The sequence below is a fragment of the Alligator mississippiensis genome, chromosome 1 (genome assembly GCF_030867095.1).
Source record: "Alligator mississippiensis isolate rAllMis1 chromosome 1, rAllMis1, whole genome shotgun sequence".
In the NCBI taxonomy this organism is placed as follows: Eukaryota; Metazoa; Chordata; order Crocodylia; family Alligatoridae; genus Alligator; species Alligator mississippiensis.
Genome location: NC_081824.1, coordinates 319,196,471 through 319,215,493, shown reverse-complemented (window position 1 = coordinate 319,215,493; position 19,023 = coordinate 319,196,471). Strand labels below are relative to the sequence as shown.

Here is a 19,023-nt window from a genome sequence, read left to right as displayed (position 1 = left end):
TTATAAAAAATACGTGCATTCGGCTGTCTGCAACTGTAGTCCTTTCTGGATTCTTGTCAACTACGTAAAGTCAAATGAAAAACTTGTAACTAGTCTCTCTAATACCGTCACCAGACTGATAGAAGACAACAAAGTACAGCACACAGTCATGCAAGCACTTATGGATTTGAGTAATGTTACTCATATAATAATTCCATTGACTTCAGTAGAATTATTTGCACATGTGCAGAAGCATGCAAAAGTGTTTGGAGGATCAATCCCTAAACATACAGAGATTTTAAATATATTTAAATAAATTTGGCCTTCAATCAAGAGAAAGTTTTGCAAAACAAGATAAAACACTTTAAATCTGTACTTCTTTCAAGTATTTTTCATAGAGTTGTTTGTAATTCTTGATATTTACACAAACATTTATAATGAAACAGCTTCTTCACTTCTACTTAATTCTAAATGTGAGACACTCATTTAATGGAAATTGATTATGATGTCCAAAAAGAATTATGGACATTAGTATGATGCCAGGTCCTATGTATGCAACTCTTAAGGAGTTAATGAAACCTTCAAAAACAGGACACAATGACTTATAAAAAAAAAAAAAGCCAAAAAAATGGAAGGGACAGAGTTCTTAGCCATAAGAAAAAATGAAGAAAATAATTTTTGCATGTAAATAGTTTCAGTTGTCCATTTGTTTTAAAGGACCTTCATTAACTGCCAAACATGCAATCAGAATGTTAATGAAATCTAACTAAAGTTTAAGTTAAAGAGTCAGAAAAGGAAAAAAAGCAAAACAAGAACATTTATGTTGAAAGCTACACTGAGACATATGTTCAACTTCTCTGCAGTTGATTTTTATATGTTCCCTTTGAAAATTATTACTAACTCAGTGGTTTGGATTCAAGATTTTTTTTTCATCTTTTGCCAAAGCAACCTATTAAAGAGAACAATGTAGCCCAAATTTACAATAAAGATGGAGGACACTATATAAAAAAAAATTAAAGTTTTGCCATTAAGCTTGCTCAGTAAAAAGGATTCAGATTTCATCTTTACCTTCTTTTTACATTTTCTGACTTCCTTGCTATCTGCTCTGGGAGTCACACTTTATCAACCAATTTGACAGATAAGCAATGAAGAAATACCAAGCAATGAAGAAAACATCACCACTCTTCAGCAACATTGACACTGTACGAGTAAACACGACTGCCAGTGAATCAGACACCACAGGGCACAAGCAGATGCATTTAGCAATAATTTGGCTAGGCTCTGTAATGTGACACTTTTAACAATATTTCTCAAACTTATTTTACGGTGTTTGAAGGAGCTTTTTCTTCAAGTAGGTATTAGTGAGAAGTGCTTGAAAATGCTATTTTGCACGTGCCCTGGATTAAATTTAATCGATAAAGTAAAATAGTAAACTGCAAATAACATATCATGGATTTTAAAAACTTACTGTGATAAAACGTGGATTTCGGCCATTCAAACGTATTTACTCTGTACTGTAAGTTTGGAACGGCCTGTCTCCTACTCTTGAAAAGTAACATTTCTTCAATGAATAATAAACTGGCTTGAATCATGCAGTCCAAAATGTACAACTTCCCTGAATTAGCAGTCATAGTGTGGTCAAGAAGCTCTGTGCTAGTCCAGCTCAAATGAACAAGTTTAAAAATATTTTACCTTTTAACAAATGGGAAGTAGTCATTATTTTTCAGTCAGATTGCTTTCATTCAAATATGTGACAACATTGGCATGCAGTAATTAATTTGGAAAAACCAAAAAGAGATTAAATCTATTCTGTAATGGAGACTCAGTGGCTTGTGGGATTAAGTACTGGGTTCAAGCATAGCCTGAATTTTGGCATACCCTACACAAACTAAAATGTGCTGGGCATAATTTAGAGAATGAGTTAGCTATGTTGATCTGAAGTCAGGCAGAAGGTAGGACAGGCTAGCACTTTTGTCCACCTCTGAGGAGCCATTTTAGCACACCTTCTGCCTGGGCCTAATTTAGTAACCTTCACAGGACACTTGTGTGCACAAAGGTTTAGCATATAGATGGGTGAACTGAGTAAAGAATCAAAGGCCAAAATTGTGGCTGTGTCAAGCAACCACAAACCACATGATGGTTGCTCAAGGGCAGTCTCCTCTAAGGCTTGGCTATTCACATGGCAGGAGAGACCTGCAGAGAGCCTGCTGAGGATATCACACCACCGGTGAAAGGACTATGAAATAAACAAACCTTAGAAGGAGGCCTGTGGAAAACCCTGCACCCACAGCAGAAATGCTACTATGCCTGCAAAGAAGGAAGCATATTTGAGCTTGAAAGGGCCAAAAGGGACTCAAGTTAAAGTTTAAAAGTTATTTTGCATTATGGCTCAAACCAGACCAGACAGGAAATGGGGTTTGATTATATGTAGGTACATGAGTTTCCTTATAGGGAAAAATGAGGCAAGAATAACTGTGGAGCCATTCTAGGGGGGAGGGGGACTCATGGAAACTTGCACCCAGCAACTGGAGAAATCATGGCAGTTATTAACAAAGTTTCAGAAAGAGAAGAGTGTTCTGAATAAACCTCCTGTTGCTGTACAGTCATGAACAGTTGTACACACCCAAGCTAATCTTTCATGATCTGTGTTGCATCATGGCCACTGAGAAAAGAATGGAGTTATGCATTTCACATCTGACACATGCTTAGGGCTAGCCTTGAACAAATGGTGACATATTTGCCTCTATCAGTATATCCTTAGCTCAAATCAGTGGTAGCAGCAAACCATTACCATTTGTTCTCAATGTGACATTGCCTCAATTCAGCTCCCTGGACCTTATTTAAAAGGAAAAACCCAGTCACAACAATTGGCAGTAACTGGCAATCCCTAAAAAGAGCGTCTAGGAGCTGGCTTAACGTTTCGGTCCGACCTTCCCGTTCAGGTCTGTTATTACAATTGTGTGTGCCATTGGTTCGGTTCCATTTAGGGCTTTCTACGCAGTTGAGCATAGAGTAAAATCCAAGGAAGCCTGGGGATAGGAAATAATTCCCACTGCAAAAAAAAAAAAAAAGGGGAGAGCGGTGGGAGGCATGAGAAAACACTGCCCTCACTGCTTAAAGCTGAGCATTTGGGTTTTGGTAATGTTGAGCTACCACTTTGCTTTCTTGAAACAGAGGCACACCTGCCAGGTTTGCTGCATTGTAGCAAATCAGAAACATACATTGAAACTTGTCCTCCAACCATAAGGCAGTTAGCTCTAGAGAACAGCTTGCAAACATTCTTCACATGAACAAGTTAACAGTGCTCAACTGTATTTGGTTGGAGTCTATTGGTCACATTTTTCAAAGGCCTGAAACCAAACTCTCATTAATCAAGGCAGACTGTGACGCTTTTGTGTGGAGCACACTTATGTGAGAAAGCATTATGATTTGCAATTGTATTTCACAAGAAACGAGGATGTAAGAGACATGAGAATGAGAGATGACCAACCCAAAATTAAATGTCTCCAACTTTAATAATATTCCTTTACTCCTCTGTACAATATAGCAATGGACAACAGAGAAGCAAAGAAATTAAAAACAGGTATAAACTGAGATGCTTGCTTACAAGCATAAAAAGAAATCACAAATCTGGTAGTACAGCTCAGCCTACCCATTAACACATCATAGGTAAGATATTGGAAGGTAGCAGTGTTAGAGATGCAGCCCTTGGAGCAGTATTATTTGGCCTGCAGTGCTGCCACACCCCATGCTGGTCCTGGCCCTGCACGCTACATGTGGTGCCTGTGCTGTACCAGGCCTGTATACTAGATCTAGGGCTGGTCCAAAATGGACCCACAGATGGGCCATCCATGCCAGATGCAGCATGCAGAACTGCTGCTGTACAGGTGTGGCATACAGCATGTTCTGGCTCCAGCACTGCCCACCACAGCAGTTTGTGGCATATGGAGCCAGTCTTGGGCACACGCTGCATATCGCACCCACACTAGACCAGCCCTGCATGCTGGATCTGGCAAGCAGGGCTGATTATACAGGTCTGATCCAAACCAGCCCCAGATCTAGAATGTAGGGCCAGTCCAGTGCAGGTGTCATATACAGCATGCAGCCCAGATCAGCCCCCATACTAGATGCAGCTTGCGTCAGACAGGCTTTGTGTGGCACATGCTGTATGTGGCAGGCAGTGCTACAGGCCAGGAGATAGAGCTCTGCAAGCTGTATCTTTGGGACTCCTGCATTAGTGAGTTAATTGTTATGAAAGCAAATATTGTCACATGATCCATTTACTATATTTGAGACAAAAATCATATACAATAAATATTTTTTTGTGAATTAGTAGAAAGCCAAGTAACAGGGGAGAAACACGATTGGTAATATGTCATGAGCTGATTTTCTTTTTTTTTTAGTATAATCAAACTTCAGAGTGGCTCCAGCTAATTAGAACATTTACCTCCCTTTATACATCTTACATGCCTATCTTCAGAGGTTCCCCCACCTTCCTCACACCTACTTCTGTTACAAAGGGCTACACAGATAGCTCCCCATGACGTTGTAGGTTATTAAACAGTTTCAGCAAAAATATACGCATATCGAAGCGTTCCTACATACGGACTGATGCATCAAAATTTACTTAAGGCTCACCTACAGTCTCACACCATCTTAAAACGCTTGCTGTCTAAAAACTTACCAAAAATTAAATTGCTGTTAGCATGCACGCAAAAAGTCTTCTGCATACACAACTTGAAACACTTTAATGATCTTATTCCTTTGCATTTTACTTTTTCTGCTGTTTTTTCTGTGAAAGGCACAATGGATAAAAATGCACATTGCTGCTTAGTTTCTACATGTGACATTCATACAAAATCAGCCCATTTACTTCTGGGCATAAAAATAACCTAATGGAGTTGGGACTCTCTCTCTTTGGTACAACATTGTACAATGAAATAGATGCATTATTCGGGGTTTTATCTCCCTTAGATGCATTTACAATAAAGCCAATGCAGTAAGAAGGATACTGGACTAGATGAACCATTGGTTGGTTCTGACAGGCAAATCTTACATTCCTGTCTTTATAGGTGTTTGTTTTACTGTCTCAGTAACAACAAATATTCCTCATTTCCTCATTGAACTGGTTTTGACCAGTTTCATCCTGTTTGAACTGGTTTTGCATGATGTGAACTGGTTTTGTGAGGTTTTGAGTAGCTTGAAGTGATTTTGACCAGTTCAGTCTGGTTTGAACCCGTTTCTACTGGTTTTGACTGGTGTCAATGGGTTTCACTCAGTTTTGCCCAGTTTGAACTCTTTTCAACTGGTTTTGTCCAACTTGAACTGGTTCTGAGCAGTTCCACCTGGTCTTGAACTTGTTTCGCCCAGCTTTGTCCGGTTTGAACTGATTTCGCCCGGCTTGGTTTGGTTTGAACTCTTTTGATCTGGCTTCACCTGGCTTGAACTGGTTCCAAGCGATTCTAACAGGCTTGAATTGGTTCCAAGTGGTTTTGCCCAGTTTGAACTAGTTTTGTCTGATTTTGCCTGGCTGAACTGGTTTTGTCCATTCTGGTGTCTCTTTTGAATTGGTTTCACCTGGTTAGAACTGGATTCAACCAGGGAATAGCACAGGGAATACCTGTAATATAGTGCAAACAGATTTCATAGAGGGCAATCCAGGCTGACCTTGACAGGCTCCAGAAATGGGCGGACAAGAACCTGATGGTGTTTAACACCGAAAAATGCAAGGTTCTCCACCTTGGGAAGAAAAACCTGCAGCATGCTTATAGGCTCGGCAGTGCTATGTTGGCTAGCACTACGAACGAAAGGGACCTGGGGGTCATGACTGACCACAAGATGAACATGAGCCATCAACGTGATGCTGCAGCTAGTAAAGCGAGCAAAACACTGGCTTGCATCCATAGATGCTTCTCATGCAAATCCCAGGATGTCATTCTCCCGTTGTACTTGGCCTTGGTGAAGCCGCAGCTGGAGTACTGCATCCAGTTTTGGGCTCCACAATTCAAAAAGTATGTGGAGAAGCTTGAGAGAGTGCAGAGGAGAGCCACGCACATGATCAGAGGTCAGGAAAAGAGACCTTATGATGAGAGGCTGAGAGCCATGGGACTCTTCAGCCTGGAAAAGCGCAGGCTCAGGGTTGATCTGGTGGCTGCCTGAAAGTTTATAAGGGGTGTTCACCAGGATCTGGGGGAACGTCTGTTCACCAGAGCACCCCAAGGGATGACAAGATCAAATGGTCACAAACTCCTCCGTGACCATTTGAGGCTGGACATAAGGAAAAATTTCTTTACTGTCCGAGCCCCCAAGGTCTGGAACAGCCTGCCATCGGAGATGGTTCAAGCACCCACTTTGAACGCCTTCAAGAGACATTTGGATGTTTATCTTGCTGGGATCCTGCTGACTTCCTGCCCCTGGGGCAGGGGACTGGACTTGAAGATCTTCCGAGGTCCCTTCCAGCCCAAATGTCTATGAAATCCAAGGCTCCTTTGTGGCTCTCCCTTTCAGGGAGGCACGCTAGCACTTGGCCAGCACATGGCTGCCCTGGCTGAGGACACCCAGCAGGCCCCATCCCTGAGCTCCCCCAGAGTTGAGCCACCACAGACCCTCTCCCTAGCCCCACCTCCTGCCTTGGCCATCTGTCAGTTGCAGGAAGGCAACAAAGGGGGGGGGAGGGGTACAGGCTTCATGTCCCCTGGATAAGCCCTGGGACCTGGGCACCCATGTCCCTGGGCCATGGCTCTGCACCATCACAAAGCATACATACCTGACACTGAGCCCAGAAAAAACCCCATGCTAAGGCACAGCCCCACAGAGCCTAACCCTGGCCACACACCCAGCCAGGGAACCCGATGCCCCCATGCTCAGGCACAGCCTCATGAAACCTGACCCTGGCTCCTGCACACCACATCTCAGTGGCCAGAGCCAGGCACCCTGCCACCCAGACCCCAGCATGGAGCCTCTGGCAGGTCAGGGTGGCTGAGGGCAGAACAGCAGGACTGCGTCTGCACAGAGGCAACCCTGTGACCTCTGCGGCTCAGCCACTGCCCACAGGTACAGGCCATGGGTACCTGGGGTGTTGCAAGGATTTTTTGGCCTGCAGCTACAGGGTTCCAGAGTACTAGGATGGGGAGGTATGGGGGAAGAGGGGGGATTGGGAGCATGCTTGCCTGTACTCAGCAGTCAATCAGGGTGACCTGGGCACCTGGCAGTCTCCAGCAACCCAGGCACAAGGCCACTGGGAGGTGTGCAGGAGCACCTCCAACCTACTGGCCTCAGCCAGTGCAGACAGCAAAGGGAAAACATGTGTTTTGTTTGCTACCGATCTAAACTAGGCTACTTACAAAAACCTGTGTAGGACAGACTGATTCCTCCCCAAGCTTTTTGAACATCTGAATCTGGCTTTCGTTATGCTGAGGATGAAAGCTGCAAAATGTACTCCCCTTTGAAGTAAAACAACTTGGACAGGTTTCATGGCTCCAGCTATATCAGATTATTCTGTAGCGCAGTTACTGTTTACAAAAATCCAGCTTGCCTTTAGTGGGACAACAGAGAACTCTCCTAACAAAGGCAAGTGATGGGTAAAATGTCAAACTAGTTTTTTTTTCTATCCTTTGCTACCATGAGTTTATGACTTTCACTACACATACTGTTATCGGGTCTCAAAAATTGTAACTACTTATACAGGACAAGAAATGAGAGAGGACTGCACTATGGCCTCTGTAAAACTAAGACATTTGCATCTTAACACTTCTAATTATCTTTTAAAAATTAGCAGAAGCCAAGGATTTTCACAGCAACATGCCTTAATAGTAAAAGCACTTGCTGGAACCAGCATGAAGATAGCCCAATCCAAAATACAGAAATATCCAACCTTTCCACCCACACAAACAAGCTGAAGAGGAAATAACAACATTTAAAGCTTGGGGAAAAATGAAATGAATGCAAACATTTACCAAGAGGGAGAGAATTGGAACATCCTGGCACCTTGATGGAAAAGACTTTGCCTTGCAACCTGTCAGAACTGCACTGAGAGGGGGGTAGGGGGAATTTCCTATATTTCTAGTCCTGCCAATCCCAAATGTTGGACTGGATGATCGTCAGAGTTTGTCAGCCAAATACATTGATCTCACATATTCAATTCAGTTACATTATACTACCACAATTCAGATAAAAGGGACTGCCCAAAAGAATCTGTGATGCAGGGAAAGCCCCTTCCAGAGAAGCATAATTCCACTATCTGGAAAATATAACCTCTAAACAGTGAATTCTGCTCTTATTTCCTCCTGTCCTCCTCCTGGCTTGGAGCCTCAGGCAGGAAAACACAGAAGCTAAACATTTTCTCTCTGACTATATAAAAATGCAAATTTGGAGTCCTTAGTACTTGAAATTTAAATAACAGTTGTAGTTTTATTTCTTTATACAATCCGATATATTTTAACATTGAAATGCTTCACTGAGCAAAGGAGAAGGTGCAGAGGGGGACACACTGAAAAAGTCTGATTAATACGCTTATTTCTATTCTGTACATTGAACTATCTTCTCAATCAACAAATGTATTGAATATATTGGTATGCCATATTAGTATTGTGTTACCACTTTTAATGTACAATAATATAACAGATACTATGTAAACACTGATAGGGATCATTAGAAGCCTCTGCATTTAATAGTATTGTTCATAATTGAGGGGAGGAAAGGGTTACTGCTTATAGGGTATCTGAGCAAATAAACTACAGCCTTATTTAAAAGGCCCTTTTTTACTCATTGCAACATCGATTACTTGCACAGCAAATATCCTATCCAGACAGTACTGCACATGTAGCTAGGAGAATGAGGTAACCTCTGCCACTACCAGAAAGTCCCACAGGACTACCATGCTGGGTGAACAGCTACTGAACTTTTGGCTCCTTTAATGTCCTTGAAGCCAGTATGTAGGGTCAGGTGTGGTGAGGTGTGTTGTGCCAAGAGCAATGATGCCGAGGGTATCTGGGACAGTCCATGTCACACCTACAGCGAAGTGGATGATGCTGCACATATACCATGGATGGCTGGTTTTTTTGTGATTCCTGAAGGTTCTTAGGCTGAACGTTGCTGATTCAGAGACCACTGACTGGCTCAAGGCTATTTAGCTTTCTGTACACGTACATTTTAAGCCTTGCCTGGTTTGTTCTTCTCCACCCACAAATCACTATAACAACAAATAACACAATCAAGCACCCAGTGCTTTCTTCCATTGTGCCCTCATCATTAAGGAAAAAGGTAACAAAAGATCCAAAATTAGACATATTTTCACATTAAATGTCAATGAGGAAAGATTTTTTTTTCACATTTTAACCTCCTTTTCAATCTGTCCCAATGATACCAAGCTCAATGATCTATTCCTGGTGCGAAGACCCCGAGGTTAAAACAGAGCTTCTCAACCTCATTACAAGGCATCCCTCAGAAAATGCCAGCTTTTAGCTATCACTCTTTTTTTCACTATAGAAAAAACAGAGCAAATTTTCTCAGAAAGGCCACAACAGGTCAGGATATTTTTAGTACTCTGGATTCCTACTTGAAACCTCTAAATCTTGTTGGATTGATTTTGCGAATCATGTGTCAGTTTTTGCTTATCTAACAGTGCTAGTACTGCACAGCACCCTGATCCTGGTAGAGGACCGCTAGGTTAAAGAGCTAGACTTTTATTCCCATCGCTTAAGCTGCTGCTGAAAGACACTGAGGCCTAATGCCTCTCAAGAATGAATATTAAATGAGTTTTCCTACTAGAAAACTTATCAGAATGCAACAATATTTAATGGAAACATTCCACCAAGAACATATAAAAATCTTCAAAGAGCACAAGGGTCAAATGAGTAAAAAACCTTTCAGTTACAGACAGATTCAGTGCATCAGTCTACAGATAACTTCAGTGCCCTTAAGGTGCCACAGCTTTCAGAATAGCTACTGAGCAAAATTAGCAAGGCCGTGGGCAGTATCACTACTGCTATTCAGAACTTTGCGGGCAGCAACTAATCCTACAAGATTTGTATATAATTAGTATAGGAGTAAAAACTAAAAACAGTAACACAGAGGTAATGGACAAATGGTAGAGAACTTAACTGCCTTCAAGCAGCAGCCTGAAGAAGTAGGTAAAAACAGTGAAGATATTTCAAGATATGAGGGAAAGAAATAAGATATTCTCTTTAAGTTCCAGAGTATATCTGCGATTCAGCAAAACCAACACACTTAGAATTTCAATGACCTACTTGTTGTACTTCAAGCCTTACTTGCTGTTCTTACACAGGGGTGTCAATAGTGTTTGGAAGCTGTTCTGACCTCAGACAACAGTACAGTTATGGTTATGCAAAGCCTCCAGCCCTCTGTTTTGCCGATTGTAAAACCTTGCTTTATATGACGACTTAAAGCAATGGCAGTCATGCTTGCAGCTGGCTTGCAAATACAAGGTCCTTAAAGCTGCTAACCACATTTGCAATTCACCTGGGCTAGGGACAAACATTATACATAAACTGGTTTAAGCAGTCAGAAACTGGTTTAAACCTGCAACAGAACAGATGTTCAATGTACATAAACCAGTTTGAAAATGGTAGAAACTGGTTTGAGATAAACCTGGTTGAATGTAGTATCAGACTTAACAGATTTGGCTCAAAACAGTTTATGCAATGTCTGCCCCAAATCCCTTGCTGGTTTAAGTTGAAACAGACTCCCCCAGCATCCCAGCATGCTATCTGGGCTGGGCTGGGCAGGGCTCTCTGTTTCACACCAGGGCTGGCCTCCTCTCCCCTCTGCTCCCTGGCTGCAGCTCCAGCAGAGACTGTGGGCTGCTCCCCCTCTCGCACTCCCTGAGAAGCAGGAATTCCCCCCTCCCTTCTGCCTTGCTGAGGAGGTATCTGTTTATAAGCTAGCAGACCACATGCTGGCTACGATCCTTGCTGAATCAACAAGGAGCATCAACAGGTAGCTGGTAATGTCCCTCTGTTGTTTTCTTAATGGGGTGATAAACACTGTTAGGGGTGATAAATACTGTCATCAATTCCCTGCTGGGCTAATCAGTGTCCTACGCCCCACCCCACCCCCCCACCAACTCAGTGCAGTGTTATAGAAGGGAGGGCTGCTCTAGCACCCCTGGCTTCTAGGCTGAGCCACTGAAGGCATGTGCCTGCATGTCTGGGATGTCCGTGCAGTTACAAACCAGTTCACCCTAGCCAGGTTAGACTGACCTGCCAAGATTGATTCAAATTCAGACTCAGGCTTTTTGAATTTCTGTCCCTTGCCCTGGAGAACTAGTAGGATGAAAGTTATCACACACAGCATGCAGCTTACTAGCGCTGCACCAACAAATCCCACATACAGTAATCTTTTCAAATTAAATTCAGCAAGCATGGTTTTGCACCACAATTTCCTGCTTACTACATCTCCATTTGCTATCAGCAAAATCTAACTGTTTCAGCTGCTGCTGCAATTTCAAGTATAGTTCTATACTGGAGACACAAGTATAGTAGAAATGAAGCTTTTCTATTATTATTTTTAATTCATGCCTGTTTCCTAGATATTTCTTCAACAAAATAAGAAAATCATTGCGCACACGACCTGTGTTACCTTGAAATTTTCTAACTTTAGAAGATGCAGCCCAAGCTTTTCATAGAACAACCATATGATATAATTTAAAAATTACTCTATCAACATCTCCTGCCTACCTCAGAGCGCTACAGACCTCTGCTTCTTCCTAACCTGTATTTGGAGAGTACAAATTAGCACCTCTACTTGGTTTCCAAATCTCTCTACCTGCCAACACCAAAAATGAGGGCCAAGCAGAATAAAGGTAAGAGATGCATTTTTTAAAAACACAATTTCAAACTCAGGTTGTGATTCATTATTTATAACAGGAGATGACAGTAGCAGCTGAGAGAGGTAAATTAGGCATTGACAGAGGAACAAAAGAATTTTCACACACATTGAGGCAAACTTCTCCTGCATTATCTTTCAGCAGACCAGTGCTCACCCTAACAATAGATAGAGGAAATTGGAAAAGGAAAAACAAAAAATTCCAATTACCTTTCCAGTCGTCCTTTGCATATTAAATTGGAAAACACACAATAATATGCACCTGTGTTTTGGTCTGCAGTCCCCTATGTATGTCAGAGCTTCTGTTTTGCAGATTCAAGAACAGGAAGCACCTTTGACAAACTTCTTCATCAAGGGACTTTCACTATGAAAGTTATTTTAGCTGAAAACCTACACACCATCACCTACTTTCCTTTCCCCTTTCTTTTTTATATCTGGCTTTTTACATTAGGTTTCTTCCTTAGAATATTAACGTAATTTACATTTTTATCTTCCCTAATCTCTTGCCTTGTAAAGATGAAAACTATATTCTGGTTACAAGGCATGCCAAAAGTATTTCCCACAACTAGCTTCCTCTAGTAATAATCTTTTAAAATTATTTGTGCAATGCTACATCGCTCTCGTACATTTATAGTTAAATATATTTCATTTCCCTTTACTTCCTAATTATTACATCCCTCATTCCCTGTCATAGTCCCTTATCCCTCTTCCAACTGCACTTCTGGAATCCAAACATACAAGCTAATTTTGATTGTTTTGATTACTTTAATTCCCCAGTTTCACTTTAACCCAAGTTTTTTATTTCTGTGAAATTCATTGGTGATATCGGGATGCTATCATAACCTTATTAAACAGCAAGCCAATTTTCCATCTTCAGTCATCTCTCCCCTCCTTTTTCTCATCCATGCTGCATGTTCATCGACCTAAGGATGCATATAAAATGCTGTAACCAAAACTGCTTGTCCTCCATTTCTTTTTCTAGATGTTGTGGTTATATTCATAATTCTAGTGTACCTCTCTATGAAAGAGAACATTCCCTTTGATACATTCATTTAGATAACATGCAGTCTTTGTTTAAATCAGACATACAGCCAGAAACAAGATTGCATTAATTTCTTTAATGCTAATTTTTATTATCAGGCAGTTTGTTAGAATTGAGCATATTTCTTTTAACAATATTATTCCAAGGTCTAGAAGATTTATGGCCAACAGCTGATTCTTCCCACATCCAAGCTATGAAAACTCTCCTTGGTGTACAATGAGAACACAGTACTCTGTCCAGCTCCACCATCTTTGGGGGCTAAGGACAGAAATTACACATAAACCAGTATAAGTGATCGGAAACTGGTTGAAACCTGAACAAACAGAAGTTCAGTGCACATAAACCAGTTTCAAAATGGCTGAAACCAGTTTAAGATAAACCTGGATGAAGTACCAGACTTAACTGATTTAAGTTAAATTGGTTTATTGAAATTCTATCCCAGATCCTCTCCACATTCAAGTTAACTTACAGTCCCCCCAGCATGCTTTGGATCTCCCCCACAAATCCACCCTCCCAAGGTGGGCAGCTGTCTGTTCCAGCCAAGCAGGGAGGCATGCTCTAGCATCCCCTGACTTCTGGTATGGGCCACTGCAGGCATGTGGCTGCATTTCCAGAATCAATAGGATATGTCTGTTCACTTGCTTCCCAGTTCAATCTATACAGCTTTGACTAACCTGCAAAGACTGAATCGATTCAACCTTGGGCTTTTTGACTGTCTGTACTTAGCCAGGGTTAAAACCCTGCTTGCCAGCTACACTACTTTCTTCCCTGGCACAAAAGAATACCTGCTGCTCCCTGGATGCAACAAACTGAAACAGTCTAAGGGTGAGGGTGGCCATAACAGATGTTTAGTAGGGGTGTGAAAAATAACCCCTCATATAGACTACACTATCCAATATGGATAGGAAGTTTCCAGCTCAGAAAAAAACAGCTCCGGCTCAGTCTTCAGGCTAGCTCTGAGATAAAAGCATGAAATGCAGTTTTTAGTTCTTTTGAGAAGTTTTAGATGCTGATTCAAGCAGAACTGGAACATTATATAAATGTAGAATTGTAATGTTTTCCTGGCCTTAGTTTTTTTTACTGAGGAAAGAGTGTTCAAATTATAAATCATTTCACTAAATACTTGTAGCTTTTTGAAAATTTACAAACTATATGATGTACTTAACCAATGCAACATAGGAAGAGCCAGCAGCAAGTCCTATACCACAGTAGTTAACTGTAGTATAACTGTAATTAAACATTATGAAATAGTTTGGCAACCTTTAATTGGAATGCTAAACCTGAAATTGCCATTGCATATAACTGGTCTTTGGAAATGAGCAAGGAGAAAGCCTAGAGAAGAGTCTTTCCTTTCTCCCATGAAACTACTTTTAGGTTTAATAGAGTTAAAAACTTTTCAGGAAAATTTAAGCAGCTTCAAAAAGTCTAGCTATAAATAAGTAAAGCAATGCACACTTGTGGCATGCTATTTCCCTTCCCAAACTTAACATCCAAATGTAGGTGTTCCCAGTACCTCAAATTTATATTGTGACAAGAAAGGCTGATAATAAAAGATAAATACTGCACCAGTAACCACTGATTTATGCACTTAATGTCTAATACAGTGCTCATATGCACAGCTAGAAAACAAAAAATGTATACCTTTGTGTGGCGGCGAGGAGCCCCCACACGCTTCCGAAGGGGAGCCCCAAGACACACAAGCAGCCTCCCCACCAAGGAAACTCACCTCCAGGAACGCAGCCAGAGCCGGAGCAGGAGCCGCGGCTGCGGCCACGCAAGCCGGCATTACACTGGCTGTTTAATCAGCTGTTCCCCAGGTAGAGAAAAGCCAAACCAATCGCGGCGGTCATTCTGGCCACCATGGGAAGATGTAAAAGGCCTTCCGGGACCCAGGGGTAGAGGAGTGAGCAGGCACGCCAGCGTGGAGCACGCCAGATGTGCTGAGGCTCTTGCTCTGGCAGGCAGGAGCAGTGCAGCTGGCTCGGCGCCAGCATCCTGAGCCCCTGTAGCAGGCTGGGAGCGAGGAGACAATCCCACACCCCTCTCCTCTCCAGCAGTCCTTTTTTTGAGTAAAAGAACAAATTAGAGGTGTCCATCCAGAGGAGTCAGAGAGGACGCCAGTTTACCTAAGCCCAGCCCATCAGCATCTGAGGCGGAGACGCTAGCCGTCGGGTCAGCCAGTATAATCCCACCAGGACCCACGCTGACACTGGTTCCGGGGTCAACGGAGCACTATCAAACCACGCAGGTGGCACCCATCCAGTTGGCAAGTGGATAGCATGTAGGGGAGGCAGAAACCTGCGGAACATTGCACCCAGACAGTGAGTGCTACCGTCCCCAGGGCTCCGCAGGAAGAGGATCTCCACTGAACCTCTCCCTTTCTTTCAATAACACCAAGTCGTGGCAGGAAAGTTGAGGGGAGGGCCCCCACGTCAGACAGATAGTACATCACTCGACATACACCCCACCTAAGGTGCCTTTTGTATCACACTTCGACTACTACTTTACTGGATTCACTATAAATACTATCCTAAATCTGCATCAACATCTACAAAGGACCAGTAAACCAAGCACACTCTATACAAGTTCCTACTTAAAGGTTCCAAGCTCTTACAGGAAAAGAAAACAGTCCAAAAATATTAAAACCTCTCTAAAACTTTCCCAAAACAGTATTTATGTAACAGTATTTGGCATATACATGAAAATTAAGCCATGGTGAGGCATAAAGATTTTACAACCACTTATTTGGATATGACTACTGAACTCATTTGTGGCTTCCCTATCTGTGAATAACAAATCTATCCCAAACCTATCTGTGCTCGCAAACTTTAAGCCACCCCCACATTGGACTCTGGACAGAAATAAATACCACATGGCAGAGAAGATATCACACACCTATGAGGTAGAGAGGAAACTCAGTTTTGGAGAACAGATTTGTGGTGAGATATTTTTGCTTCTAGACCACAGGGTTGAAAATAGCAACTGGAGAAGAGGGAAAAAGGGTGTGTGAATATTTTTTTAAGTAATTCACAGCCACACTCTCTCTATAGACATATGTATTCTTTACTTTGTAATATAACACACTAAAATAAAAAAAATTATAAAAAGCAGTGTGATATCAAGATAGTTTTTTCATGAGATGACAATACAAGCCAACAAGTACAATACACAAAATATGCACAAAGACACAAGAACAGTTTCACTTTGTACTCACTCTTACAAAGTTGTCAGGGAACAAACCTCTTCTGCCTTTGAGCTGTCCTTCCCACCAGCCTCCATCCTCCTTTCTGATATTGGTGATTATATCACCTACTGTGATTGTCAGCTCATCATCATGTTGAGCCTTGTAGTCAAATTCCACTATCGCCTCCACTGGAAGAGAAACAACCACATGTTGCAAAGTTAGGGACAGTGCTCATTTTAAGTCAAGTTAATTGAAAAGCTTCCCTGGGAAAAAAAGAGAAAGAAATGCTAGGGAAAAAAAACAACCCTCAATTATAACTGCTCAACCATAGAAATAGATTCAGTTTAATTTGGAGATGCCATAAAATAGACTGCATGGTACAGTGGCATTTTGTGGACAAACACTGTAGGAGGGAAAGGAAGGAAGCCTTTCACAAGGTTGTTTGCATCAATTTGCACCTGTTTATTTGCCTTTATAATTTAATTAAACATTTTTTCTGCTGCTGCAACAGTACACACTCGGATGACAACACCACAAGTGGACATTACTTCCAAGGCAAGAGGATACCCTCCTCCCATGGTACTTTAAAATATTTTCCTATATTTCTGCATTGTTGTGCAAAAATGTTCAGATCCATAAATATTTGAAGCCACAGCCATTTTACCCAGTTGCCAGATGCATCATTGCTATCCGAAAAAGTATCTATTACATTTTCTACACGATGCTGAATTTCTCTTTAACTCTCTAACCATTATTTATTCAAAAGCACAGAGCGCAGCCCAGCAATGCTTTCCTATATGTGTATATTCTCAAAGGGCTTCACCAATGAGGAAAAATTCATGTTCACTGTGCATCAGAGAATGGAAAGTTTAAAAACTGCTACTGCTCTAAATGTCAGCCATCAAGCAAAAACATACTGCAGCCTCACTACCAGTAATGCACCTCCTTTTCCTAAAAGAACAACCCATCCCTCCCCTAAAAGCACATGGCACAAACCCCTCCTGCTTTCTCATACATATACTGTCACTAAGCAATGCTGCATACACTTTGGAAATGCAGAATGACAGGAACAGGATCTTCTGGAGAATCACACACTGAAGACATTTCCTGGCTCGTCCCCTTAGTCTTTGTGGAATTGATATCTACAACAAATTTCCCTGTGCTTTGCCTAGTCAGGTTTTAAATGTCTCAGGCAATTGAGCATTTTACCACTTTCCTCCAGAGATAAATTTCATGATCCAACAGATCTTTTTTTATCAGAAAAGTAGTGGGGGATTTTTGTTTGATTTTTTTATAATTTCCCTGCACACATTCCATTTTACTTTTCTTAAATTTATTCAGTTATTCCTTACTATAGCCTCTCACATCACCCACAGTAATTGTCCACCTAGTCTTTTTCTAAATATTTAGCAGTTGGTATTAAAAAGCTTAGCTATGCCAAAGACAAGCTGGGTAAGAGGAAGATGGCCACAACTTTTCTGCTACTAGCAAGATGTGTTGGCAGGATAAGGATGAAATGTGGCATTTTTTCCTCTGTTGCTTATCTTGCTTATTTTCACAATCCCTTCTCAAAGAGGAGACCCTCCTAGCCTCTGCCTCGTCCCTCCCCTCTTCCAGTATTATTACACCTAGAAGTGTACCACCAGACAGCCACCAAAAGAAGCCTGGCTTTTCAATTTTTTTTCCTTGTACCCCTTTCTTTGCAAAATATTGCTGCTTGCAGCTACTACATCCAATGCATCTTTGTGCATTCATTCCTCAGGAAGAGTGTTGACACTGATATCAACAGGTGGCAATGCCATTACTAACCAATCAGAAGCTCCACAGCCATTATTAAAATTTAGGCATGTACCCCTTGACCAAGTGCTATGAACCCCGTAGGCATTCACACACCATTTGAAAACCACTGCCCTAGGACTTTGCTGCAACTCATTTAACAATTAAGAAGGAAAAAACAAAATAAGAAATACCAACATGCATCTGCTGTCCCTGCAGATACCTCTTTGGGACACACAAAACACCACAAGGTTGGCAGGGAGACAGTGTAACTGGCACAGCTAAAAATGGACACCATTATACCCCTGATCTTAAGAAGATCCCACTAGCATTCCACCTAACCTACAAAAGGGGACAGAACATCATATTCATACCAAATAAAGTTGATAAAAAGAACACTGTTATTCCTCTCCATTCCAAAAAATGGCACATGGTCTCTAAGCAAAGCAGACATTTCTTGAGCAATACTAACAGACAGACACATCAATCAGTCATATCTAGAAGAAGATACAGGAAACCCTTGCTATTCGCTGATTCGAATATTCATGGTGCACTGTGCCAACTGGGTGGGTCAGGGTGAGTGCCACTGCAGCTCCCTCTGGTGCTGCACCAAACTCCTGCCTCTACAGTTAAGCCAGGCATGGAGCGCTGTGTGGGGCGGAAGAGGGCAGAGCCAGGGAGAGCAGAGCCCAGAGCAGAGCCAGGCAGGCAGAGGGCGGAGCCGGGTGGGTGGAGAACGAGTACTGGAAACAGGGAGGGAGGCAGCAACATCTTCTCCCCTGGACGCAGCTGTGGTCGGTCCTCAGGCACTGCAGGGGAGTCCTGCACTTCCAGGCTCTCGCGGGGGGGGGGGGGGGAAAAGGGGGGGAAGCAGGGGGCGGCTGTGGGGTCTGACAAGGGTCTGATACTCACAGATATCTCCAGAATGGATCCCCCATGAATGGCAAGTGTCTCCTGTACTGGCTTCTGCCCAAAAGGCTGTATTCCAAACTCAGAAGCACAACTGAAGGACACTGAACATCTCAAATACCTGAATAACCTGAAAACCTTTCATCAACACACGAAGCAGTCATAAATACATCAGATGATGACCGATTTCCAGCTCAACCATTGCCAAGGCTCATTTAAAAATGAAATATCACCATGACAGGTACAAAATATTCACATATGGGTTTATCACCATCTTGATGGATTCGGA

General features: G+C 42.1%; 1 protein-coding gene across 6 annotated transcripts in view; it reads right to left on the bottom strand.

Moving 5' to 3' along the window:
- Positions 1–19,023, bottom strand: part of SH3KBP1 (SH3 domain containing kinase binding protein 1) — a 361,711-nt gene that overhangs the window by 307,365 nt on the left and 35,323 nt on the right. For 5 of the 6 annotated variants that reach the window (XM_059720873.1, XM_059720872.1, XM_059720874.1 and 2 more), the window contains exon 2: positions 16,080–16,237. In XM_059720873.1, coding sequence (XP_059576856.1) covers positions 16,080–16,237 — 158 coding nt within the window. Of the gene's footprint in view, positions 1–16,079; positions 16,238–19,023 lie in introns of those variants that run through there. The other variant, XM_059720875.1, reaches the window with a different exon arrangement.